This window comes from Rhinolophus hipposideros (assembly GCF_964194185.1).
Source record: "Rhinolophus hipposideros genome assembly, chromosome: 22".
Classification (NCBI taxonomy): Eukaryota; Metazoa; Chordata; class Mammalia; order Chiroptera; family Rhinolophidae; genus Rhinolophus; species Rhinolophus hipposideros.
This window is the reverse complement of record NC_138068.1, coordinates 19,116,593-19,144,006: the sequence shown is the minus strand read 5'-3', so window position 1 is coordinate 19,144,006 and position 27,414 is coordinate 19,116,593. Positions and strand designations below refer to the sequence as shown.

At 53.1% G+C, this 27,414-nt stretch overlaps 1 protein-coding gene across 7 annotated transcripts in view; it reads left to right on the top strand.

The window, feature by feature from the left end:
- Nucleotides 1–27,414, top strand: part of DLGAP4 (DLG associated protein 4) — a 190,548-nt gene that overhangs the window by 108,870 nt on the left and 54,264 nt on the right. For 4 of the 7 annotated variants that reach the window (XM_081033717.1, XM_081033718.1, XM_081033719.1 and 1 more), the window contains 5 exons: nucleotides 963–2,034; nucleotides 4,823–5,064; nucleotides 7,399–7,513; nucleotides 10,294–10,344; nucleotides 13,209–13,449. In XM_081033717.1, the coding sequence (XP_080889843.1) occupies nucleotides 1,036–2,034; nucleotides 4,823–5,064; nucleotides 7,399–7,513; nucleotides 10,294–10,344; nucleotides 13,209–13,449 (1,648 nt within the window). In that variant the 5' untranslated portion in view covers nucleotides 963–1,035. Of the gene's footprint in view, nucleotides 1–962; nucleotides 2,035–4,822; nucleotides 5,065–7,398; nucleotides 7,514–10,293; nucleotides 10,345–13,208; nucleotides 13,450–22,137; nucleotides 23,402–27,414 lie in introns of those variants that run through there. The other 3 variants (XM_081033723.1, XM_081033721.1, XM_081033722.1) reach the window with 3 other exon arrangements.

The window sequence follows — 27,414 nt, the reverse complement described above, 5'->3', positions numbered from 1 at the left end:
GCCCAGTGGTTCCACCTAAATGCTGTCCTCTCCTCAGGCCTAGCCCTCACCACCCAGCCCTGCGGATGTGCGCCTGTATCGACTCTGAGAACTTGGTTCCAGGTTGGCCATCATTGATTTATCCCAGTTGGAAGTGATGGGCTAATGGGTTTGTTGGCCTCTCTGAGGTCTATAGTCCCCAGCGATAGCCCAAAGGTCACACTTGATAGGCTCTTGTTGAGGACAGAGCAGGTTTTTGCAGAGGTTTTACATGATGTAAGGATTCCTTTGCTGAAATAAAGAGCTGGGAAGTACTGCCTTCAGACCCGGGTAAGAAGGGCCCCACTCTCTAGAAGGCCTCTCTGGCCCTCTTTCAACTGTGTTCTTCCCCATGAGGCAAGGAATGTTTGGGGGCCAAGGGAACACACCCACCTGGAGCCTGTATCCCCTCTTTAGACTACACTCTGGATAGTAGGGACCCTGAAATTCTCTGCCCAGATGACTGCAGGCCTGCTCCTAAGGCCAGTACGGGATCTTCCCATGGGTGGCCTACACTGCCAGTGGTAGGCCCAAAGGGTGGTTGTTTTGGGGAGTGTGTGGAGTGAGCTTGGGGTGCACGTGTGTGTGCAGCTCTTTATGGTGAGATAGGAGGAAAATGGAGGGCAGACAGCTCCCCCCACCACATTCCACCCTGGAATTCAGAGGAGACCAAGAAGTCTGAGTTCAAACCTGCCTTTCCAGGTTATTCTGAAGATACACTCCTCAGGGTAGGAGAGTAGAATCTATTTTGTTTAACAGTTTGCTAGCCTGAGTTGTAACTTTCCTTCATACGTATGGTATGTGGCTCTGTTTGTTTGGACTCTTGTCCTCTGCCCCACCATGTTAAGGACAGGCCAGGACTCTTCAAAAATCCTCCCACCACTAGGATCTGGCACCCTGTCGCCCCCAAATCCAGCTGACCCCTCTCTGTCTTCTCTCCCCAGGATAGCTGCTGCCCGGGAGAGGTGACCCGGGCGCCCCGCTAGGGCAACGGCCCCTGCCCCCAGGGCCGGGATCATGAAAGGCCTCGGTGACAGTCGCCCCCGCCATCTCTCCGACAGCCTGGACTCACCACACGAGCCCCTGTTTGCAGGGCCTGACCGTAACCCCTACCTGCTGTCACCCACGGAGGCCTTCGCCCGCGAGGCTCGCTTCCCTGGGCAGAATGCTCTGCCCGGCGATGGTCTCTTCCCGCTCAACAACCAGCTGCCCCCACCCAGCAGTACCTTCCCCCGCATCCATTATAACTCCCACTTCGAGGTGCCAGAGGAGAGCCCCTTCCCCAGCCATGCTCAGGCCACCAAGATCAACCGGCTGCCTGCCAACCTCCTGGACCAGTTTGAGAAGCAGCTGCCCATCCACCGCGATGGCTTCAGCACGCTCCAGTTCCCCCGCGGTGAGGCTAAGGCCCGTGGCGAGAGTCCTGGCCGCATCCGCCACCTGGTCCACTCCGTCCAGAGGCTCTTCTTTACCAAGGCACCCTCACTGGAGGGCACAGCAGGCAAGGTCGGTGGCAATGGCAGCAAGAAAAGTGGCCTGGAGGACGGCAAGGGCCGGAGGGCCAAAAGCAAGGAGCGGGCCAAGGCTGGGGAGCCCAAACGGCGGAGCCGCTCCAACATCTCAGGGTGGTGGAGCTCTGATGACAACTTGGACGGCGAGGGGGGTGCCTTCCGCAGCAGTGGGCCAGCCTCCGGGCTGATGACGCTGGGCCGCCAGGCAGAACGCAGCCAGCCACGTTACTTCATGCACGCCTACAACACCATCAGCGGGCACATGCTCAAGGCTGCCAAGAACAACACCAACGAGCTGACTGCCCCGCCACCCCCGCCCGCACCCCCAGCCTCCTGCCCCAGCCTTGGGGTGGGCACCGACACCAACTACGTCAAGCGGGGCTCCTGGTCCACTCTGACCCTCAGCCATGCCCACGAGGTCTGCCAGAAGACCTCTGCCACTTTGGATAAGAGCATGCTAAAGTCCAAATCCTGCCACCAAGGTCTAGCCTACCACTACCTTCAGGTGGGTCTCTGGCCGGGGTCAGGGTGGCATGAGGGGTGTAGGGAAGACACCCGTTGTGAGGCCCAGATGTACCACAGATTCCCTTGGAAAATTGCTTTACTCTGGCCCCTGTTTACATGCCTAGGAAATGGGTGGCTGATAGTACCTGCTAGTAAAGGGATTCCTTCCATTGGTCATGCTCTCAGTAGACATTGAGAAGGACCATTCTGAGACCAGAATGTCTTCTGAGTAGAGACTAAAACATGTCCTTGCCCTTTAGATGACAAATCTGGAAGCTGTGCCATCCACCCTCCTCATAGGTCCAATTGCATGGCATTCTAGTTGCCAGCCTCCTGCCTGCTACTCCCACCAGACTGGGGCTCCTTGAGGACAGGGACCATATATAATGTTGTGTGTCCTCAAGACCCAAGACAGGGTCTGGTATAGAGGAAGTGCTTAGGAAGTGTGAGAGGAGAGAGGGATGGCTGAACAGATGGACACTTAAATGAACAGAGCTGGAAGTAAGTAAGACATAGCCCCAATTATCAGGATGCTGAGAGAAAAAGACCCACGAGCAGTCACGTCAGTGTTTGAGCAGCATGTGCTGGAGATGAGCGCGGAGGACTGCCGGAGTCCAGAGGCCCTAACCCAGTTTGGGGGACTACCTAGCTTCCTTCAAATGCTAGTGTTTATTGAAGCACTATTATGCACCGAGGCCACAGTCAAGGAAAGTAACAGAAGGCTCAGACATCTCTGCTGCTACACATCCCCCAGGTTTTTCAAGGGCAGAGAAAGTGGCTGTGTATGTACTGGGTTACTCCCGGGGGCAGAGCCCAAGCTGTGGGTGGAAGTTATAGGAAGCGAATTTCAGTCCACGTCAAGATGGAAGGGGCTGCTTCTGTAGGTAGTGAGCACTTCATCCTGGGGGGAATGCCAGCGCAGGCCTGGCCAGCCTTTGGGAACACATTAGATGCATTTTGAACCAGATGAGCATCAAAGTCTGACGAAGCCCTGAGTTCTTGTCATTCTGTATAAAATTCCAAAGACAGTGAGACTAGGGGGGAAAAGGCTTATTTTTTTTTCAATAGAAGAAAATTAAATCCAGGCAGTATTTTTTATATTTAAGGCTTTTGTGGCTCTCAATGCACTTACTCGTTTAGAAATATCAGTGAGAGTGATGTGTGACCTGGGTTCCTCTCAAAATGGTACGTTTTGGTCCGATCATGTGAAAATGCTTCAGAAACACCGTGAAAGGGTAGCCCTGCAGGCCCTGTGGTTGTGCTTGTGTGACAGGAAGTAGGTGGGTGGGGGCTGGGGTAGCAACAGGTTTTGAGCAGAGATATACAAGGCCACCTTCCCAAGGGACAGGTGGAGGTAGGGAGGATGGACTAGCAAATGGTTTGGGGGTTAGAATGTGCAGGCCCGAGTGACTGGCTGGGCAGTCAGCTGGGAAAGGGGGTTATGGGAAGGCTGAGGGGAGCTCGTGGGGTGGGAATCCCAGACAGGGACTCTCCCTCAGCTGGGAATTGGCCGCTGGCAAGGTGGGCACTGAGAGGAGTGTGGTATCTGTGTAGACATGGTGATTTGGGAAGTGTGCATCTGTGCACATAGTGAAGAATGGGGATGTTGTGTACACTGAGAAATGTGTGTACCTGGGCATCCAAGGTGCAGTATAGACCGAGTAAGGGTGTGCCCTCTGTATGTGTGGAGGAGAAAACAGTGAGCTGGGGACGTGCCGAGATGTGTCCGCAGTGCAGGGGTGGCTAGCGTGTATGGAAGGAGGTGTGTGAGGATGCTGTGTGTTTACATTGTGTACACATTGAGGGGTGCGCAGATGACGAAGTGGCTGCCAGTGTGCGTCCTTGGTGAGGAGAGTGTGGGGGGAGGTATGCTTGTTCTCTGAGATGTGTGTACATGGTAAGGTGCGTGCACCCTGTGTTCAGGCTGAGGTGCGTTAAGTGCCGAGATGTGCACACTCATTCATCACCATGTCAGTGGGTAGTAGGTGAGCAAGGGATGTAGGCTGCGCGTGCTGCCCTGGAGCAGCTGGCAGATCCTGGCCTTGGAGGGTGGGGAGGTCCCCTTGGCTGGTTTCTGCCACCATAAGCACTGGGGACTAGGCTGTGACTCACTTGCCCTTATCATAGCCCCCTTCCACAAGTGGGGTCCCTGAGGTTCAGATGGAAAAACGAAACCTTTTTCCAGCTCACTGTGTGGCTGCCCCTGAAAGCCACTCTGCTCTCTGTACCTCAGTTTACCCACCTGTGGGATGAAGAATTGTGATTGGCTTGGAGGACCCTGCCCCCATACTGATGTGCTAGAGTTCTCTGACCTGTCCTCCTCCCCCTCCTAGGGCCAAGCTCTTGGTGTCAGGTCTGGAGACCTCCCTCAGGCCTGCTGTTCTCATCTATGCAGAGGGATCATAAGCCATCCTCTGAGATAGCAGGGGAAGTGATGGGAACATGGTGGCTGCTCAGAAAGGCAGCTGCTTTGGAGGCCTTTGTGATTATATGGCCTGGGCGGTTTTGCTGGGGCACCTATCCTGGGATCCATGAAGAAATCTGAGGTCGGAAAGGGGCAGGGACTTGCTTGAGGCCACATAGTGAAGCTGTGGCGGAGCCACAGCCATCCTTCTCAGCCTAGGCCTCTGCCTGGCTGCTGGATGGCTTCAGTGGCAGTACCCGACACGGAAGGCCGAACTGTCAGGGCCCGGAGGTCTGACCCGAGGCTGGACGGTCTGCTGCAGTCTGCTGGCAGTGCGCGCTGCCCCCCGCGCCACCCTCGCTGAGGCCTTTCCTCCCTTCCCCAGGTGCCCGGCGGCGGAGGTGAGTGGAGCACCGCCCTGCTGTCCCCGCGCGAGGCGGACACCACAGCGGAAGGCCACATCCCGTGCCGGCGCATGCGCAGCGGCAGCTACATCAAGGCTATGGGCGACGAGGACAGTGACGAGTCTGGCGGCAGTCCCAAGCCATCACCCAAAACTGCGGCTCGGCGCCAGAGCTACCTGAGGGCCACGCAGCAGTCGCTGGGAGAGCAGAGTAACCCGCGCAGGTTAGCACGCAGTCCCTCCCTCTAGAGCCCCGGCCCCCGGGCAAGCCCTGCCCCCGGGCATCCCGCCCTTGGGAGAACCTCTCGGACGTCCAAGCCCTGCCCCAGGAGGTGAGCCCCGCCCACAAATAACCCTGCTCCATTGGAGCTCCGCTCCATCAGGTAAGCCCCGCCTGCACCGGAGCGCTCCCCTCGGAAAGCCTCTTAACGCGGATACAAGCCCCGCCCACAGGCAAGCCTAGCCCCCTAGGTGAGCCCCTCACAGGTATGCCCCATTCCCGGGAATTTCGTCTTCCTCCCCTTTGGCCGCCCCTGGAGAACCCAGCCGCACAGGTGACTCTTGCCCCAGATCCAGGTGAACCTGCGCCCACAATGAGACCCCAGTCCCCAGTCCCCGCCTTCTGGTTAGCCGCCTTCCGGAGACTCCCGTCCTTAGGGTGGCCCTTGCACTTTGATGAATTGACTAAGGAGAGCTCTGCCATTTGATGAATGCGACCCCATAAGTCCCCCACAGTAAAGTTCTGACCACAGGTGAGCCTCATCCTTTGGTAAAGCAGGAGAGGCTCTCTAGAGTAAGTGGCACAGGTAAACCCTGCCCATGGGAACTACGTCCCCAGGTGAGTTCCATTCCCACAGGGGAACTGCCCCAGGGGACCCAGTACTTCAGGTTAGAAGAACCAAGCCCACCACTTTTGCCAGCACTGCCCAGGAAAGGTCAGAGCCCCCTCTGCACATGCTTCTGTCATTGATCCCTGAGCTCCAAGACTGGGGAGGAGGGAAGATCCAGAAGTCAGAGAGAGAGAGAGCCTTCACCTGTCCCATCACCCTGCCGGGAATTCCACCATTCAAGCCTTACTCCCTTGCTTTAAGACTCAAAAGAGTTAGTGAACGTATGAACGAATGAAACGCATGTGCACAGAAAGCAACAATTAACATGTAAGAAAAAGAGGTGATACTTCCACATGCCGAAGTCACCGTGGAAAGTAGAACAGAAAGAAATGAAAGGCAAGTTAGAGAAAGTCTATCAAATGAGTACAAAACATACGAAACTTGGCATAGGGGATTCAAAGTCCACTGAGGAAGAGAAACAAAAGCAAGTCAGAAACAAACCAAAAGACTTAGAAGAGTTAAAGGAAACAAGCTTAGTCCTCATTCTCCAGCTCCTGGGGGCATGAACCAAGGCTTCCTGGAGGACAGAGTTTGGGAGGACTGAGACAGAGGAAAGAGAGCAGTAGGGCCGAGGCAGGGAGGAGGAAGCCCGGAGTCACTGGCTGGGACAGAAGGCAGGGAATGGCCGACAGATGGGAATCCTGGACCCCACCAACCAGTCCCAGGTCTGTCTCTCTCAGCCTGTTTCCCGATCTTTAATTGAGGAGCCTGAGCTGAATGATCTCTAAGACCCCTTTTAAGCCTGAAATCCTACAGTTCTGTGAGTGACCAGTGGGCATTGAAGTGGGAGAGGTGGTTAGGCCCAGGGCACAGGCTTTGCATGAGAGGGAATCAATAATAATGTAGTAGCAATAGTTATGGGCACCACCATCTGTTAGCTCTTGCTGTACTCCGGGTTCTACTGCCCCAGTGCACTTTAATCTGCACCACTGAATCCATCTGGCCCCAGCCCCAGCAGGTAGGCATAGCGTCATTCCCACTTAATAAGTGAGGAAACTGACACTTAAGCAAAGGGTGGTGACTTGCTCAGGGTCTCCCAGCAAGGAAGCTGGATTTCACTCCAAGCCCCTTTATATGAAGAGCCTGAGCTGTTGTCTGCTTGGACCTTATCCCCCTTCCAGAGGTGGGAGGAGGCCCAGGGTAAATGTGAGGAAAGATTGAAGATCAGGGGCCTTGGGAACAAGTGGTGAGTCTTCAGGGGCTTGGTGGAGGCCACCTGGACATTATGTTGAAACTGATGCCCTTTGGGCAGCTTTAGTCTGAGGTTAGTGCTATGGGTCTTGAACCATCTTTTCTGTCCTTCCCCTGGAATTGCCCCAGACCTGCAGGAAAATGGGTTGTAGAACTGAGCTGGTTTGGGCCACCTCAAGTTTGAAAGGGTCAAAAGCAAGCTTGTGCTGCCACCTGGTGGCTGTAGCCGGCATAACAGGCAAGAGTTGCCTGTGTCCTCCAGATTCACAAAGCTTCCAAAAGCTGGGAGCTCACCCCTTGGTGGTCATGGCACACCACCATGACCACCACCACCACCACCACCACCTGGGCTGGCAGTGGTTGCCATTTTTCCCTCTGCCACTGGATAACCTTGGCCAGTCTTTTCCCCTCTGGTCCTCAGTTTCCCAGGCTGAATAATGGGTGGGCTAAGCCCTGTCTGCTCCCCACCCCTACCAGGAGTCTGGACCGCCTGGATTCTGTGGACATGCTGCTGCCCTCCAAGTGTCCAAGCTGGGAGGAAGACTACAACCCCATCAGCGACAGCCTCAACGACTCCAGCTGCATCAGCCAGGTGAGGGTGGTGGGTAGCTAGGTCAGTGGGCTTGGGAGAGCCCCAGCTCCCACCCAGGAGACAGACAGATGTCCAGACCCAACCCCTGTTAAGTGGTCTGTACTGTGTTTCTGTTCTCTTTGTTCTCGAAGCTGCCTATGTGTGTCTCTCTGCCTCACTGACTGTCTTGTAGCTGGAGAGTAGTCACAGGGCCTGACACTGCGACATTGCGTAGCCTAAGCTGAGGATCCTGAGGGAGGGGCCACATCACTGCTGTAGACCCAGGAGCCCTGGGAATTGGGAACTGGAAACCGAGGCTTGAGTCCCAATTTTGTCACTGACAGCAGAAACCCAAAACACATCACCCCCCTCCCTGAGCCTCAGTTTCCTGATTTACCACAAGATGATAATAATTTCTGTTTCAAAGGGTTGTGAGGAATCAATGAGATAATGAATATAAAGTGCTCAGCAAAGGTTAGCTACCTTTATGGTTCTTATTGCTGTGTGACCGACCTCACGTATGTTGCTTCTCCATTCTGGACCACTAACAGCAAATAAGCACACTGTGCTGCACTTTTAATTCTCTCAACCATCAACTCCTTGAACCCTCACAGCTACCCCAGAGGGGGCCTTATTATTCATATCCCCATTTCACAGATGAGGACACTGAGGCTCAGAGAGGCAAGGTCACACAGCTAGGAGGAGGCAGAGCTGGGCGGAGATCCAGGGCTGTCAGACCCAGACCTGGACCCCAGCCCCTGCCATGTACATGGTGCTTTAGAGTTTGGAAAGGAAGGACCAGCCAAGGCTTGAATGTTCCCCCCATGGTGTGGATTTAGAGACAAGGCCCAGAGAGGCAGACATCTGCCAGTAGTTGCACAGTGAGGCAGTGTAGGCAGCCAGGTGCAAACCCAGCCTTCTGTCTGGGCAGGAACACATCCTGGGTCCTACTGTGTGCAGCCCCACGGCCCAGGCTGATGGATTGCTTAGAGCCCGGAGGCTTTGGGACCCCAACTCCTCCCCAGTCCATTATTCCTAGCCTGGCCGAGCCCTCCCCAGCACTGTCATTCCCAGACTCCAAGGAGACTGACCTCAGGTGTGCGGAGGGGTAGACCACCCCAGCCGTGGGATCCTCTGCCCCTGCCACCCTCATCCAGGCCCCGCTAAGTTTCATCTGAACAGGTGTCCTGGCCTGCATGACTGCCACCTGCAATCTGTTCTTGGTGGCGGGAGGGAGCTTATAAAAGACTTAAATCAGAGATCATCACACCCCTGCTCCAAACCTTCCCATGGTTCCCACCTCACCCAGGTGAGAGCCAGAGTTCTTACGCAGACCCCGTGAGGCCCTGCCTCCCTCGGGGCCATGATCTGGACTTGCTGTCACTCACCCTGCTCCAACCACGCTGGCCTCCTCTCGGCTCGTCAAACTTTATTCCTGCCATAGGTCACTGCATTTGCTGCTCACTCTCCCAGGATCACTCTTCTCTACAGTCTTTGCACAGCTAGCTCTTCCCTGCGTTTCAGGTCTTGGCTCAAATGTCACCTCCTCAGAGGGACTGCTCTTTCAGTCTTTCTAAAGGAGCCCCCAGGGCCTGCTCCCCTACTCTGCTTAATTGTCTTGACAGCACTTACCACTATCTGGAATTACGTTTGTTTGTTTATTTACTTGATGTCTGTCTTGTTCTTAAACTGGGAGCTTCCTGTGGTGGGGACCTTGCTGTCTGGCTCCCCACAGTGTCCCCAGCACATGGCGCAGGACACGTAGGTGTTTGCTGAATGGACGGCTTCCCTTCCTGTCTCTCCCATGCTGCCACGTTCTCTCATCTCTCAGTCTTAATTGCATCCATCTACATCTATCTCCCTGTTTTTTCTTTCCCCTGATTGATATTTTTCTCTGACTCTCTAGTGCAGGGGTGTCCAGACTTTTTTCAATGTTTTTCACCAAGGGCCATATACGGTAAAATACACAAACAGCTGGGCCACTCACTTGAGGTGAAGTACATATTGCCTCACCTGGTTTATTTAAGTAAACCAAATATATTTTTGGAATTTGCTGCGGGCCAATAAAAAATGGATCGCGGGCCTCAGTTGGCCCTCGGGCCGCAGTTTGGACACTCCTGCTCTAGTGTGTCTCATCTCCATGTTTCTTTCTGGGTCTGTCTGTCTCTCACAGCCCATTTTTGTCCCCTGCCTGGCCTGGCACCTGGAACACTTTTGTCCTTTGGCTACACAAAAATGCACAAGGTATCAGCAAGGCTAGGGACACTAATAGGTCTCTCCTATGACCCCCTGCCTGGCCCTCTCCTAGCCCAAGGTCCTCTTAACCCCCAAATCCTCACCCCAGAAGCTTGAGTAACCTGAGCCACATATGTGGCCCCAGATTCAGAGATGTCTCAGCTCTAGCTGTGTCTCTGAGGCCTTGACTCCTTCCCACTCCCTTCCCACCAGGCACTGGACTGTGTAGGCCCTGGCCAGAGAAGAGAAAGCTCTGGGCTCTGTCCCTGACCTATAGATCCCAGGGGACTGTCTGCCCAGGTGAGAGGCCATGGTCCCAGGAACCAGACCAAGAGGAAGACTTGTATATAGCATATTACAAGTCCTCAACGACACTCAGCCCCAGAAGGAGTGAGCGTCCCATCACTGGAGGAAGCCAAGTGAAGCCTAGCACCTGGGCCTCAGCCAGTCTGAGGAGGAGGTTAAATAAACCAGCCAGTGACAAGTTCTCTTGCAGCCGTGCTTGAGTACCCCACCTCAGCCCCCAGCCTTGATCTCCCATAACCCTCCCCCTCTCTTTCCTACAGATTTTTGGACAGGCCTCCCTGATCCCCCAGTTGTTTGGCCATGAGCAGCAGGTCAGTATGTTTGCCATTCTCTGGTCCCCCAATCCCAGAGTCTAGGGCTGGGGCTTAGACCTGACGTCTGAGTGACCCCAGCTCCCGGCCCGGGCAGGTACACACAGTAGGAAAGCCATCACCGGTGAGGGTGGAGTCCAACTCATGTTGGTGCCCTGACTTTCCATTCCCTGGCCCTGTCACTTCATTTCCCTGTGCCTCAGTTTCTTCTCAAAAGTGGGAAAGAATGAGCTAGGTTTTATGGATGGGGTAAGAAATAATCCCAGGATAAAGGAAGACATTCCCTCAGAGTCTTCTGGCTCCTCGTCTCCCCCAAAGCCTGGGAAAGGCCTGGGGAAACTGTTTTATTTGGACAGGCTAGGTACGTTCCAACCCCTAGATACCCTGACTTTTCTCTTTTTGGGGTCTCCAACAAGACCTTTAAGGATGTTGGAATGAATGCAGAGACTTTTCAATTTTACAAAAGCGGATGGAGGCAATGACAGTCCTGGTACTGTTTGGCTGCCCTAAAGGAGCTCTCACTCATCCTGCCTCTGGAAGTCGCCCTCACCTCTTTCCCAGGTTCCAGCCCCAAGACCAGAAAATGGTGCAGGGAAGGTGCTATAAGTTCAACCCCTCATTGTGGCCAGGAGTGGGCAAGGGACTTTTCCAAAGCCACATGTCCTACGGGGGCAAAACTAACTAGGACTGGCCTCACATTTCCTGATGCCAGATGTGGGTGCCTGATGTGCCCCCCAGCCCCATATCATAGTTCCCCTTGAACACGTTATTCCAGAAGGTTTTTGGAGAGTGCACAGTGGGCCCAGTGACCTCTTTTTCCTCCAACTTCAACAGGCTTATGGTAAGGATGTGATGTATTCACATACCAAACCCCCAGGCCAGTACCCTGCACACAGTGTGTCCTCAGTGATACACATACCAGCAGCACTGGCCAGCTGCCCCGCACACACACACACACACACACACACACACACCAAGCTTGGGAGCATCTTAACATTTACAAATCTCTGCAGTCACCGCCAGGGAACTGCCCATAATAATAGGTACAGGTTAGCAGGTGCTTTCCCTCCCAGATACTATTCTAAGCATGTGATATGAATTATTTAATCTTGATAACAATCCTCTAAAATGTGGTCTATATCTAGCCCTCATGTTATAGGTAGGGAAACTGAGGCACAGAGCAGTTAAGTGACTCACCCACATCCTATTGCGAGGAAATGGTTGAAATCCTGGCAGTCGAGCGCCAGAGCTATGCCATGATTGTGTAATCCCAAAGCAAGACCTCATTGCCCTTGGCAGTTACAAGAGCCCCTCAGTATACTTCAGGTTGCAGCTTTGGAGGATAAACACCTATCTCTTTAACAACCCCTCCACGTGAATTTTGAATATGCCACACAGCCTTTTAATTTATCAGCACATCCGGTAAAACTTTCTGCGATGATAGAAATGTTTTGTAATCCACGCTGTCCCATAAGGTAGCATGAGCAGGTGAAATGTGACGAAGGAAATGACTTTCTAAATTTTAATTAATTTAAACCCAAATAGCCACACATGGTTAGTTACTACCATATTGGACAGCACATATTTAAACCTTTCCAAACATATGCTCCAAATTGGATGATGAGCCATCTCATCATTTTACCTGATAAAGTGTCAGACAAGTACACAGGCATTCCATGTCATTTAGATGAGGAAACACTGCCCCAGAGGATGATGATGGCTTGCAGTCACACAGCTTGGTCCAGAGCAGAGCGGGCCCCAGGCCCAGCTCCATCTTTTCCTCCTCATGGTGCTCAGTCAACTTCTGCCCCCTCCGCGGTAGCCCAGACCTCCCCCAGGACCTCTACCCAGTGTCCATCTTTGGCCAGCTGACTCCTCAGCTTGTACTCTGTGATCCCCACTTACAAACATGGCCTGAGCCATGGCTCAGACAGACCCTTCCAGCACCTTTAGAGAGTGTATGAATGGTGAGGCCCCTCTATGCTCACACCCCCAAGCTACAGATTTGTAGGTTCTGGGACGATCATCTCTGGAGAGACATTTAGAAGCCATCTAAATGAGGTTGAACTAGATGTGAGACGGCAAATAGCGTGCATGTTGACTTTCACCATACTGCCCGTGGCAGGCATCACTAATCAATCCTCACTGCCACTATCCTCATTCCAGTCTTATCTTCTCTCACCAGACTATTGCATCAGCTTCACCTCTGGCCTCTGCCTCCATTCCAGACTCCCTCCCCAAGAGCTACTCTATATACCAGGGCTAGGTTCATCTTCCTTAAACACACACCTGAGTGCTGACTCTACCACTTACTCACTGGGTACCCTTGGCTCATGTCTTCCCCTCACTGCATGTGGTATGAATTATCTCAATCTTGACAACCGTCCTGTAAAATTTGGTCTGTAACTAGCCCCCGTTTTATAGATGGTAAATATCTATAAATAAGACAGTAAACATCTAGCACATCTACTGACACCCTCCATTCCAACATTCAGGGCAGACATTACTGATTTTAGCCTTCTTTCCTGCTGACTTCAAATATGACCTCAAAATCTATCAGTCCATCAATGTGGACACACAAGAGAACTCTAGTTCATGTAATCTAGTTAATATCCTATAAACTGTCCTTAATAGATTCTCCATTGTAGAGATGGAAAAGGGGAAGCCCAGAGAGGTGAGAGGAGCTGTATATTTCCTAAGGACTCCATTTGCCCATCCCAAACTCTGAGTGAGGTGGGAGGGAGAGGGTGGACCGAGCTGCGGCCCCATAGACTCAACAGCCCTGTAGCTGGACCGACCACCAAGTTCTCCGCCCCTCCAGAAGAGGCAAAGCTGGCCCCTGACGCCTGTGTTGGCCTGGACAGGTACGGGAGGCAGATCTGAGCGACCAGTATGAGGCGGCCTGCGAGTCCGCCTGCAGCGAAGCAGAGTCGGCCGCGGCGGAGGCACTTGACTTGCCTCTGCCGAGCTACTTCCGCTCCCGCAGCCACAGCTACCTGCGCGCCATCCAGGCCGGCTGCTCGCAGGAGGAGGACAGTGTGTCCCTGCAGTCCCTTTCCCCACCGCCCAGCACCAGTAGCCTCAGCAACAGTCGCACGCTTCCGAGTGAGTACGGCGATGAGGGGAGGGTGTGTTGCTTTGTTTTGTTGAGGGTGGAGGGAATAGGCAGTGGGAAATGCTGGGGAGGAATCCATGGGGGGCTGGCCAGGCCTGGAGGGATGGTTAGGAGCAACAGCAGGAGGCCTTGGGTCTGAACTTCCCACCAGTTGGCAAACTGGAGCTCCAATGGGGACACAGCTGCAGAGGCCAGCAGTGGTGGCGAGGTGAGGGGGATGGAAAAGACTCCAGCTTGTGGAACAGTACTTGGTGGCCCCTGACAGTCCAGACACTGGCTCAGAGCTGACCCCTGCTGGTAGGCGGAGCTCACTAAAGCCCTACCTACCGATACCTGTTTGGATTAGTTCATGTAGGCAAACCTGTGGGGAAAGCCTGAAACCGGCAGGGAAGGCAAAGCCGGCGGGGAGAAGATGGCATCTACATTGAGCCTTCTCAAAGGAGTGAGTTTGCAGGTTTCTCTCATAGTCACAATCAGGGACAAACTACCCTTCCTGATACTTGCTCTAAATCCTTTGAAGATAACTCATGCGGGATCAGAGGGTAAAAAGACCCTATGTCACAAGAACAAGCCATGAAAGTCAAGAAAATCAAGACCGGGAAAAATAGCATAATTTCTGGTTTAGTAGAGAGAGTTTTGAGCTTACTCTGGCTAGCTGGTTCTCCTCCCTGAGCCTCAATTTCCCCATCTATAAATAAATTGGGGCATAAGCCAGACCGCAGGAGGCTCTTAGGAAGGTGAAATTAGACTGAGCATAGAAGTGTTTAGCGGGGCCTTGCACATGGTAAAAGCTGACAAGTGGTAGCTGTTAACACTCGTTTCAGACTTGACTCTGAGCTTCCTAACTGTCAAAGCCACTTGGGGTCGGATTGCAGGAAGAGAAACAGCTGTTTCAAGTGCTCAACTGGTGTTTGCTGTTCACAAATGAACCTGAATCGTGTGGTAGTCTACACACAGGAAACCAGCTTACTGACTGAATGAACTGATGTTTACAGGCGGTAGAGCAAGAAACCACTTTGTTTCACTGTTGTCTTCAAACCCTTGGTGATAGCTGGGCAGATCCCTGAGCTTTTCCAGTCAGTTTTAGACCGTAAGGAACAGTCTTGTTTTCAGGTATTGAGAGTCCAGTCTGGTCTTTCTCCAATCTCATGCACCTGCAGCGAGGGCCTGACTGAGGCTGGGCATGGTGGTCAGTGTCTTCTGTGTTCCGTTCACGAGTGGCTGTTTCAGGTCCCTCCAGGTGGGAGGGGAATGTAGCTAGTGCAGGTGTTGTCTGGCCTCAGGACTTTCTGTACGACAGATGCCACATGCTGGCATCTGGTGGTGTTTTTGGAGTTTTTCCTATCCTGCAGGGCCCGCATGGTACCTTCTTTCCTGGCATCATGGGCAGCCTCCCTCCGGCCCACTGTTTCTTATTCCCCCTCTTCTCCTCCACCTGGTGTCCCTCCCCTTCCCCCCCACGCAGCCTCTTTTTACTGGGAAACCTGGCCCTGCGAGGCAGGTAGGTGTCTTGGGCAGAATCCTGACGACAACTCCGGCCCTACTTTCTTCCTTGGCTCCCACCGAATCTGTGTGAAATGAGGCCTTTGCCTTGTGGCTCTCTGAAAGTATGGCCTGGTCGGCTACAGCCTTCCTTCTAGACCTGCTGCCACATATAGGTCGCCCTGCCAGCCTCTCCATTTTTGATGTCTCCAAGTAGGTGTTGAGGCCCAGGTTCTGTGATCTCCAAATCTAGGGGATCCCTGCCAGGTTCTCCCAGGCAGCCCTCTAATGTCCCATAGGAGCCTCAGGTTAAAGGATTAGATTTCCCACATAATCAGGCCCATGAGAAGTTCTCTAAGCACGAAGTGGGCCTGGGGGGGCATAGCACTCCAGCAATTTTCTTCAAATAAACCCTCATTCACCGATCTCCCCCAACCCCAATCACTCATGAATGGGCTGAGGATGAGAATGGGCTACGTGTCCCAGAACTGTTTAGGTCCCTATATTGGTCAGCTGTTGCTAGAGTAGTGCCACATAACAAACAACCACAAAATTGGCATAATACAACAGTTAACATTTATTTCTTGCTCCCAAGTTTGTGAATCAGCTGGGACAGCTGTGTTCCATATTGTCTCTCATCTTCCTCCTGGGACTCAAGGGTCCTCCTGGGATCGGTGGCCTAGCCAGGGCATTGTTCTTCTCATGGTGATGGCAGAAGCACAAGATAGCAAGCCTAACAACACAAGCACATTTCAAGGCCCCTGCTTGCATAATATCTGCTAAAATCCTATTGGCTAACACAAGTCATGTGACTGAGCTCAAAGACAAGGGATGGAGAAGTACCCTCCCATCTTTGTGTCAGAAACTGTATTTATATGGCAAGGGGTGTGGATATAAGGAGGAGTGAAGAATCAGGGTAATTCAATCTACCATAGCCCACTCTCTTGGCCACATTTATTCAGAAAATACGCTTATCCTCAAGACCCCCCAAAGTCTCATCTAATCATAACATAAAGATCTGATGATTTATATCAGGTCTGGGTATGACTCCTCCTGACTGAGTGACCCAAATTCTAAACAGAAAATTATCCACCTCCCACCCCACACACATCCAGCACACATTGGTGAAGTAGGGACAGGATAACTGCAATTCACACTCCTGTTCAGAAAGAGAGAAGGAATTCAGACACCGATCCATGGTAATTCTGAAGTCCTTCTGGGCAAATGTTGGGCAAATACTCTAGGATGGGGAATATTCCTTGATTAGCTCCATGCTCTATTCCCTGGAGCTGACTCCCCTAATCCATTGTTCTCTGGAGCTCTTGGCTCTGCTCTCTCTGGAAGCCCTTCCTTTTCTAGTAGCCTTTTTGGCCACTTCTGAAGAAAACAGTGAAGGATATGCCCTTTGGGCAGCTGAACAGCTTTCTTAACCTGCTTCCTCCCTGAAGAGAGTTAGGGACCCAGATATCTTTTTATACCCCTAATGGTCTCAGTCCCTTTAGCCTAAGTTGATCACAGTTTTGGCTACACACCTACCTCAAACACTTTATGGGTTTTCTATGTATTTGATTCCACTTAACTCCATATGCCAAAAACCACACCCACAATTATTTTTGTCATACCAGTCTCTCTAGATTCAATTATGACTACTTTGGGTACATCAGGCTTCTATGGGGCCAAGCCCTTTAAGCTTTCTGGAAGCCCTTTTGAGCAGCTGAGAGCATCTCTTAGATGGTAGCTTATTATTTTAGAATATTAATAAAAGATGTTGCAGCCACACCCTTGATTTGATCTGGTCCACATGCTGCATCTTAACTAGCCATGACCTTGGTTTGATCTGTCTTAATTTGAGAATGATTTACTGGCAGGAGAAGCTGGAGTTGACATATATTTTCCAACTCAGCAGGTTCTGGGCCCTCCGTATTTCTTCTAAACACTCTCTGCCCTGTGACAATCCCTATTTGTTTTATGAGTTTACTCTCTTGTACTCCTTATCAAATGCAGCCCATAAGAGCCAGCTTTGGCTTTCAGAATTTTGCTGGGAAACTATCTTGCCCAGATCCACTTGCTCTCTTCAAGTTACTGTTGAAGACTGACAGTTTGACCAAGCATTTCATCTCTACATAATATGGGTCACCTTTTTTCAAGCCTCCTGTAACATTTTACGTACTGCTTACCACTTGGTCCTAATGCTACATATTTTGGTTGCTAACACATCCCACTCTTGGTACCAATTTTGGTATCCATCAGCTATTATCGCAATCATGCTGTGTAACAAACAGGCACATAATTTCAGTGGTACACGATAACACATTTGTTCTCATTCATGAATGTTTACGTCGGCTGGTTCTGCTCTGCATGTCCTACATCCTCCCCTGGAACCAAAGAATTCTCCTGGAATCACTGGCCTAGCCAGGGCATGCTCTTCTCATGGAGGTGCAGAAGTATAAGAGGGCAAACCCCACTTGGCAAGCACATTTCAAATCTCTGTGTCACATTTGATTGGTCAAAGGAACTCACATGAGGCCAAGGTCCAAGGAAATACATGCCACCTTTTGTGGGAGAAACTACAGTTACATGGCAAAGGGCATGAATTCAGGGAAAGACTAGGAATTAAGGCCAAAAAGTCAGTCATTCACAGACACACCCCCTGCACCAAACCCCACCTCAACATCCACATGGACGATCCAGCCTCTGGCTATAAATGTAGGAGGGATGTGGGCCTCCAGTGATTCTCAGCTGGGACTTTAGCCCAAACCAGAACACTCAAGAAAGTATCATAGTGACATCGGACACCACCCAGGCATGTGTGCATACACGCACCTACTTAGACTATATAAAGTTTTACACCCTTAGATCTATATATAACATACATAAAAACGCCTGCACAGATATTCTCATAGGTACACAGCATCTCTACATACACCTGCACATGCACTCACACATGTGTCCGCCCTTCAAAGCTCACGCCATCTCCACACCTATGAGGAAATCATGCCTCTAGCAGAGTGGAGCCACCGTAAAGTTTCCCCAGTGTTTCCCCAGTCAGCCCTCCCCCCAGGTCTCCGCAGTGACCGCACATACTTGCTGCTCTCCCCTCCCCCCTCTGATCCCCTCATGCTCCTTTACTCATCTACCTCACGGGGAAAACCAAAGCCACCAGATTTTCAAAACTGTACCCAGAACTGCAGCTGGTACCTTTGTGTTGGATTAGGAAAGGGTGACCCCTGCCCAAACACTTAACTCCTATCTCTTGAAAAATTGTCATGATGTACAATTTTCATTAGAGTAAGGTCCTTTACTGCCATCTGCAGAGATTTGTCATAATAAATATATAATTCAATTATGTCTCCGTTGTGAACAACACACCCCCTCCCATATGGCATCCTTAATCAGTGTAAAACTTGTACAACCATACATGGCAGTCCGCTCATAATCACCTCCCTCCATACGGATACACAACAACACCCAGGCACACCCTCACTCAACCAGTCTCCCCACAGAGGTCACCCTGCTCAAAGCGCCTGCTCTCCTCAGCATCTGTCCCCAAGGAGTAAGCAGTCTGGGCCACCACCGCCACCACCACCACCTAGGGCTGTTCTGAGCCCCCAAGTTGCTGAGGGGCATGGAAGCTCTTTGTCATTCTCACATGGGCACATATGCAGGCAGGTGGGTAGGGAGGGGGATGGTAATGAGGCAGTGAGAGCCTGGAGGGGAGGGCCCCCCTGGAATGGCCATGGGCAGGGCATGGAGTGCCCACCCACCCACCCATTCAGAGCTGGCCAGCTTCCCAGCTGCCAGTACTGCCACGGCCACCCTCTCCTTCCCTCCCCCTTTCTGACCCAGATTCCACGTTCCAGAAATAGCTCTGGCAGGTGACTGGCAGGCTGGGTCAGCTCCAGCTGGGATAGTGGGGGAAGCAGCAGTTTTGCTCATATATATGCCCCTCCCCAGTCAAAGGACCTACCTGGGAGGCGCTACAGGGGTGCCATCACCCCTCAGGCGGCCTCATCCTGCCTCCTCTCTGCCTGAGAAAGAACAGAGAAAATCCTCCCTCCCACTCTGTCCCTTCTCTTCCTCTGCCCGGCTCCCAGTCGTGCTCATTCTCCTCTCCCTCCTCCCTTTCTCCATCCCTTTCTTCCATCTGCCCGTCTCCGCCCTCCCATCTCTCTCTCCACCATCTTAGCCTGCTGTGCCCCGAAGCCGTTTCTCCCCTCATCCTTTCTCCATTTCTTTCCTCACAGCTTCTAGCCCTCCTCCCTCCCCACCTCCTTGTCTCTCTCCCACTCCCACTGAGCCACAAGGGAGGCTGTGACATCACCTCAAGCGTGGTGCTGCTGCGAGGACACCCTCATTCTTGCCAGCTGCAGTCTCTGCACCTGTGTACACGTGTGTACATACACACAGAGGTCCACACACTTGGGGTCACTCCCTGGCAGTGCTGGCGGCTCTAGGCTGAGCTGGGTATTCCTGGCCTGGGAAACACCCTTGCTGAGGGGCCCTGTGTTCTCGTTTTACCTCTGTTGTGTCACTCTGGGCGGGTCCCGGCCCCTTCCTGTGCCTCAAATTCTCCATCTATGTTGTGAGGCGTGGGTTTGGGGATCCTTGAACACCTCCTATCTGAGTCACAAAATGCTTTGTCCTCCCTTCTTTGTCCCCTTTCTACTCCCCCAGAATTCTCCCAGTTTCTCCTCTGATTCACTCCGCCTCCATAGCCACAAGAAGGGAGGCTGACAAGATTCTGTTAAGCAGTCAACCCACCAGTCAGCCTGTCCTCAAACCCTCTCCCAGGCCAGGCCCTCCGCAATCTCTGGTTATTACACCACAGCCTCCTGTCACATTGGACACTCCAATCCCCAGTGTCAAATACCATCATGTCCAAAGATGCAAATAGACTTCAATTCATGTGTCACCTCTGATCCATGGAGCTCAGGACTGAGATTTAGTTAATCAGAGAAGTGTGCCACCATCGATTAGTGATGTCTGCCAGGATAGTTGCGCATATCTGACATTCCTGATTTAACCATTAACCTCACACGTGCACATACACGTTTACAAAGACTTGACACAGACACTGCAGCCGAGAAAAGGTTGAGTGTCCAGTCAAGATCACCCAGTTAGTAGGTCAAGCAGTTGTTTTCCACCTGGGTCTGCCTGATCGGAGTTCGCCATTATCGTGTGTGCAGCGAAGCCACCCAAGGTCCTGGTAAAGAGGTGCAGTATGGTCACAGAGTTTCATGGAGAATTATGTGGCAACATGGGCAGGAGGGATTGGAGCCTGGTGTTGTGGTCCAGGCAAGACACAGTGAGGTCTGGGCAGAGGCCACAAGGTCTGAGAGTAATGGGAAGATCTAGGAGGTCTTCCCAGGGTGCATGATACGGAGCTGGAATCCCCTAATGCTGAAATCGGCACTCTCCACAGAGGGCACTGGGCAGAAAGCAATTTCCTCTCCAGGCTTCATTGGGCCTCGGACTAGGACAGTCCTGGTTAATTGGGTATCGACTGTATGCTTACTGCATGGATGTCACTCTTCTAAATCCCATTTTCAGACCCATTGAGCCTTCTGGCAGAAATAGTGATTGGATTTGAGGACTGATGGGTAGGCCAGGACCCCCAGGTTTGAAATTCTTGGACAAGACACAGGCATTCCTTACACTACTTGAGGGGTAGAGAAATCACAGCAAACGAGGAGAAACTCAAGTGTTTAAATCCAACCTTGGAGGCCCTACGGTGTGGTCATTAAGGACATGAGCCTTGCAATCAGACAGACCATTTACTAAATAGATGATTATTGATCACCCACAACGGGCCACGCTGAGCTCTAGGCACCAGACACGTAGGTGAACGAAACACAAACCCCTGCCTCAAAGTACATGGGGATGAGGGGAGAGGCAGACCAAACCATAAGCATAAGTAACACAAGTAAGTATGTAGTTTCTTGGGAAGTAGCATGTAGGGTAAGGAGTCCTGGGAGCGCTGGTAGGGTGAGGGGAGGGTTATTGTAGCATAAACGGGTAACTAGGGTAGAACGTTGAGAAAGATGTTTGAGAAGACTAGAAGTGAGGGAACCAGTTGTGCTGGGGACGTATGCCAAGCGGGGGGAGAACTGGTACAAAGGCCTGAAGTAGGCGGGTGCCTGGTGTGTCGGAGGAGGAGCAGGGGCCAGTGGGGCTGGGGCAGAGCAAGCCAGACTCAGGCTCAAGTGTATGGGCTTCATGAATTTTTCTAAGTACATCAATTTAAAGATAAACGCTAAGTGACTAGTACAGGTGTAGCATAGTGACTGGGACTAGGACGAAGTAAGCTAATATTTTCGGTCTTAGGGCTGCGCGGGGCATCAAATTGGCCCAATAACCCTCGGTTGTTTTTGTTATTATTATTAGGCCTTTATGCAAAACTCACGAGTGGTCTCAGAAACACTATCATCTTCAGTAAGATTTCTTTTTTCCATCTTCCATTTGGAAAAGAGATGCAGAGAGAAGGGAAGGGAGGTGCCTAGGCCACCCAGCAAGGCAGGTTGGGGTACAGGAGCCCGGTCCGTGGATGGCAGACCTACTGTCGTGCGGCCTGGGGGACGAGGCCCGCAAGGAAACAACTCTGGGCCGGGGCTGTGAGGAGGCGGTAACTCGCAGGGGAGAAGCAGGGCACTGGTAGGGCCATGAGGCTAGAAGAAAATGACTTATGAAGTTAGGCAGCCCTACCACTGCACTTGCCCTCCAGGGCACCGTGGGTGTGCTGGGTTTATTTTGCCAAGGAGGAAACGAAGGCTCAGGGAGGTTAAATGAGCATCCAAGGTCACACAGCCCTCCAGAGGCTGAGCTGCCATTCGAACCCAAGCTGGAGGACTACGGATGAGAAAGGCAAAGTGAGGATGGAGCAGCGGGGACAACGAAAAACACTTAGGACACAGAATCGGTAGTACTGGAGGTCTAACTTTGCCGTACAGGGGTGGAAAGACCACCTCAGGCTGCTTGCTCTGAGCCTCGGTTTCCCCCAGTGGCGGCGACATGTCGCAGTGGTAAACCGGGGCAAACGCTCCCGATCCGAACTCTCCCGATCCGCCTCCCGCACTGAGCATGCGTCCCATTCCAGCTGGAACTGGTTTGGCGGGACAGCGTGAGGGGCGGAGCTCCCTGTGCCGACGTGGGGGCGCGCTCCCTCTCACGGTCCGTGGACTTGGGCTGAGCGCCCCGCGCGCGTGCGTAGCAGCCCAGCCCCGGGCGCGCGACGGGCCACGTGCCGAGCGGTCTGCGCGCGCCCCCGCTAGCCCCCAAAGTCCTGGGCGACGCGCGAGCGCGGCTGACGCGGGGGGCGGGGCGAGGCGGGGCCGACGCGGGGCTTTAACTCAGAGGCCCCGCCCCTCGGGCGTACAAAACCGGAGCCTCGGGCCGGGCCGCGTGAGGGAGGAGGGTGAGTGCCCGCCGCTGGCCGCAGCTGCCGCCAGCCCGTCCGTCACTCCGTCCGTCTGTCCGGTCCACGTCGTCGCCGCCGCCTCCTCAGCCCGGACGCCCGGGGCCCGCCCAGCGCCGCCCGGAGCAGCCGCGGCCCCGCGAGGAGACGGGCGCCGCCCCCGCCCGGCCCTGCCCCCGCCCTCCTCCCCGTCCGTCCGTCCGTCCGTCCGCCCGCCCGCTCGCATTTCCGTCCCTCTCTCCGGCCGCCAGCCCTCGGGCGCGTCTCCCCGCTCTGCTCGCTTTGTCTCTCCCTGGCTCGCTGTCTCTTTGTCTCTGCCCTCGCGCTGCCTCGCAGCCCCTCCCTCCCTCCCGGGTCGCGGGGCCCCCAGCGCTCTCCCCGCGTCCCTCGGAGCCGCCCTGTCTGAGCGCCCCCGTTGGTCAGCACTCCCCGCAGAGCGTCCCCACGTCTTCGGGGCTTTTCCTTCAGAACAGCCTCCACACCCCAGGGCGCCCCTGGGAGCTTCCCGCACATCCTTTGGGTGCTTGGCCTTCCATCTGCACCCCCAAGCCCCTGGAGTCTTGCCTCCTCTTAGCCCTCATTTCCTCAGGATTTTCCCTGTTTTGGTGTGTCCCCTGTACGCTGGGACCTCCCAGATCCTTGGGGTCTCTCCTTGGGACCCCCAGAAGCTGCCCGGGTCCCCGACTTCCCCGCCCTCCCTTCCCTGGGTTTGTCCCCTGTCGCTGCCTCTCCTTGTTCTCCCTCGGCCTCCGCGCACCCCGCTCCCCTCTCTCTGGGTCGGGTCCCCTGCTCGGCCCTCCCTGCTCCTGTGTGCCCCACACTGTCTCGGTGGTGTCACCACTCGCTGTCTCTTGCGCTGAAAGCCCCCTTTGAACCTGCTCCTTGGCCCCGAGCTCTTGATCCCCTCGCTTTCTCTGCCCCAGCCCCCTGTCTCCCCTGCTTTCTGCACCCGTGTCTCTCCCTTTCCCCCTTTCTGTCTTTGCCGGTCTCTGGGTCTCTGACCCCCCATCCGGCCCTCATGGCTTTGTGTCTGGAGCTCTTGAAGCAATGTGAGTGGTGGGGTGTCCGGGTCGGGCCGGAGTCCGCCCGCAGGCTGGCCGCGGCCAAGGCTCCGTGGGGTTGGCGCTGGGGCAGGGCTGGCACTGGGGCAGGGGGCTCTGGGCCCCCCAACGAGGGGGCAAGGAGGGAGGGGCCAGGCCGTCTGGCGGCGGTGGGCGTGGGGGGCCTTCCTGCTCTGAGGCTTCTGCTTTGGTTGCTTGAGTGTGTGGAGGGTGCCTCGGGCTGGGCCTCCCTGCCCGCTTGGCCCTGCATGGCCTGGCACTTTGTGATGCTGGTGGGCAGGCCTGGGCTATTTTGGAGCCGGCAGGATGTGATATCACTTGGGCGCTTATTTAGACCCGGCTGAGGGTGGGGGCTGCGTTCTTGCCAACTTGAGTAATGAAATTTTGTAAGGAGCTGTGGCCTCCTAGGCAGCTGGGCAGTGGGGGGTTGTGACCAGAACTTTGCAGGCCACCAGACTGGGCAGGTGAACAAGGATCTGTGCTGCCCTCTCCGTGAGGAGGAGGGGAAAGGCGGTCGTCATCTAACCACCCTTGAATATTGGGTTTGGTAGTTCAGGAACTCTGGGGCCTTGGTTCTGCCAGCTTCAAGCTGTGTGACCTTGAGTGAGACTCGACCTCTCCAAGCCTCATTTTCCCTATCTGTAAAAAGGGGATAATTGTGCCAGCCTCCTAAGGTGGTCTTGATCAAACGAAACATCTGCAGATATGCCTTGTGAACTGTCACCCTGTCTAAACTGAGCCCCACAAAGAAAAAGCAGCTTCCCCAGAGAACACAGCTAGTTTGTGGCAGAGCTGGGACAGAGAGCAGACCCAGGAATGCCCATCCAGAGTTCTTTACCATCCACTCCATTGCCATCTTATTCAAGAATACACCTGCCCTGCTGATAGGACAGGAGATAGGCTGTCCCTTATTTATACCCTGATTCCTGGTTGCTCTTTGTTCGTTTGTAAAGATAGGCAGGTGTGCCCAGCTGGATGTCTGTGCTGGGAGACAACTGGATTTTCCATGTTCTGTCCCTTTATTTATGGGTGGGCCCTGCTTGGCCAGTGGCATTTGGGAATAGTCATTTTGTAGCTGTAAGCCCTGGCTGTTTTTCCTGCTTCCCTATAGAGTGGGGAAACAAAGACCTCGAGAGAGGCTCTGTAGACAGCTGGGGTTTGTTGTCAGGAAGCCTGGGATGTCCCAGAACTTTGGAGCAGAAAATGAGGTCAGCTCTTGTAGCACCCTTGTCTTATGGACGAGGCCCAGAAGGGCCAGGGACCTCTAGAGGATCAAGCCAGGACTCCTGGGTCCTGTTCCATAGCACTGCCTCTGAAGAGGTCACTGTCAGGCTGGTGCCACCTGCCCACAGTTGTGTAATGACAATTGGTAACACCCATTGACCTTTCACTGTGGGCCTGTGCTCGGCATACTACACAAACTACTTGCAGCGGGGAGGAGAGGGGGCTTGGTTCCTGGCCTAGACGTGAGGGATGAGAGTTCTGCTCCCCATCCATATCTCACGCACTCTCAGGAAGGCCACTTTCCTCTGGCCTTCAGCTTCCCTGCCTGTAAAACAGGGATAATAATCCTTGTCCTAAGACTGGTTCTGAAATCATGGAATTCCGAAAGAAATTCCGTGAGGCAGAATGCCAAAGCTCCGTTCCTGGCTCTACTGCTAAGATGCTGTGTGACTTTAGACAACAGTTCTCCTCTCTGTATTTTTCCTTCTTAAAAATGAGGGAGTTGGACACAGTCCCTTAGTTGCTTCCAGCTCTGACATTTAAGGATTCTAAGATAACTCAAAAGTCACCTATTTGTACCTGCATCTCATCTTACCTGTTACAAATGTGCTTGATCACAGAGTGAGGAGAATGGGCCGACTGCTCCCAGATGGGTGCTGAGGATGTGCTGTGGGTTTCATAGGAGAGAGGTTCTGTCTGGATCAGAAAGGAAACCAAGAGAAGGCAGTACTTGAGCTGGGCCTCTATACCAGGCATGTGCTTCTGCCTCTTATCCAAGCTACCTTGGATATTGTGGGTTCAATTGCAGACCATTGCAGTAAAGACAGTCATAATCTTTTTGTTGGTGGAGGGTCTTGCAATCAATTGTAAAAAACATAATATCTGTGAAGTGCAATAAAATGAGGTGTACCTGTACACAATTTTCCAGAGAGTAGAAATAGTGTCGAGTTTAGAGCCACAAACACGTGGTTTTAATCAGTCTCCATCACTCGCTGCCTGTGTAATCTTGGTCAAGTTACTTTCTTTGAGCTTCAGTTTCCTTATCTGGACTCTAGATTATCATATTTACACTGTAGGATTGTGGTGAGGATTAAGTGAGATTATACATATGAATATATGAAGCACCTAGTACACAGTAGGCACTTAATAAACATGAACTTTCACCTCCCAATAATATCTGGATCACATCCCTTTTTGTGGGAACAAGATGGGGCCCAGCCTCTCCCCCCAGCCCCCTGTGGTTGGGGTTCAGGTAACTTGGAAAGCACCTTCTGTCTGTTCTAATAAATAGGAGTAATCCTCTGATCTCTCACTGGCTGTGTGAGGCTTTGTATAATCTGCCAGGCTCTTTCCTGACCATTGTTCCTCACAACAGTCCTAGGAGGAAGTCAGAAGCCTGAGGAGTTCTCCATTTCATAGGTGAATGAAGAATAGGGGGCCCAGAGAGGAACGGGGTTCCTCTGCTCAGGGTTCCACGGCGTGGCAGTGTGGAAGGAGGCAGGCTTGAGTCCAGGCCTCTTTTCTTCACCCACAGCCCACAGCATTGATCCACATTGTTTCTGCCTGGTAGCCTACCCCTCAGGGCACCTTCTCTGGATCTGGCATCTGTTCTGCAAGGAGGGTTTGCTTGACATTTCTCCAGCCTCTGAGCTCATCTCATATTTAAACGGGACTAGCTGGAGGCTGGATGGGGACTGAGTCACCACCTTCCCTGGCTTTCTCATCCTGAGCAGCAACCAACCAGACACACCCAGAGGGCCACTGCCAGAGCGTGCTGGTTGTAGAAAACACCACAGGCTTTCCTCCCAGAGCTCAGGTGAGCTCAGGAATGTCTCCCTGGGCTCCCGGGAAGCCAGGAGGCTACAGTCGTGGCCCCTACGTAGTTTTTCATTCCCCAAGGATCTGGAAGCACAAGCCACATTGAGCAGCTATTGGCCTGGCCTTTCTTGCTCTAAGCCTTTATCTGTGCTGTACCCTCCCCCTATGGTGCTCTCCCTTTCAAGGCCCACATTGTCAAATGCCACCTCCCCCAGGAAGTGTCTGCTGCTTCTGGAGTCAGACTATGAGTTCAGTCCCAGGTCCACACTTACTGAAAGTGTGACCTTCACAGGTCACTTAACCTCTGCATCCATTTCCTCATATATCCAATTTAGGTTCCTCATCTTTATCAAGTTCATGTTCCTGAGTTGCATCCCCAAAGATCCTCATTTGGCAGGTCTGAGGGCAGGGATCAGCTTTTTAAACCAGTCCTCCTGAGGGGTCTGCTGCAGAGAGCCTGTGGGCCACAGTCTGGGAAAAGCTGAACTGAGAGTTGCCTGTGTTTCTATTCCAGCTTGGCTTGCCTGCTGTGTGACCTTGGAGTGGTCAACTTTCTGTGCCTCGGTTTTCTTCCTAGTCAAATTGGGGTGGAAATACCTACCTCACAGGTTGCTGTGAGGATGAGAACTCATGTGGTAAAGGCCCCTCAAGAAATGGGAACCTGTCTGCTACACTGCTGTTCCCTGGGTATGAGGGACTGGGCAGAGCAGTAGATGGCATCACCTCTCTGCATTATTGCAGCAATCCTTAGATGCGGTACCAATAGGAGCCCCAGCTTACAGCTGAGGAAACTGGCCTCTGGTTATTGTCTTTGTTTTGGCAGGATTGGTTGTTTCCAAAAGCAAGTGACCCTTCCCCTGCTTAGCCCTGGCAGCAGATAGTCAGACCTGGCCAGGGTAAGGTCTGTGGAATTGAACACCTGAGCAGGGATGCAATCCAGTTGTCAGCAGCAATTGAAG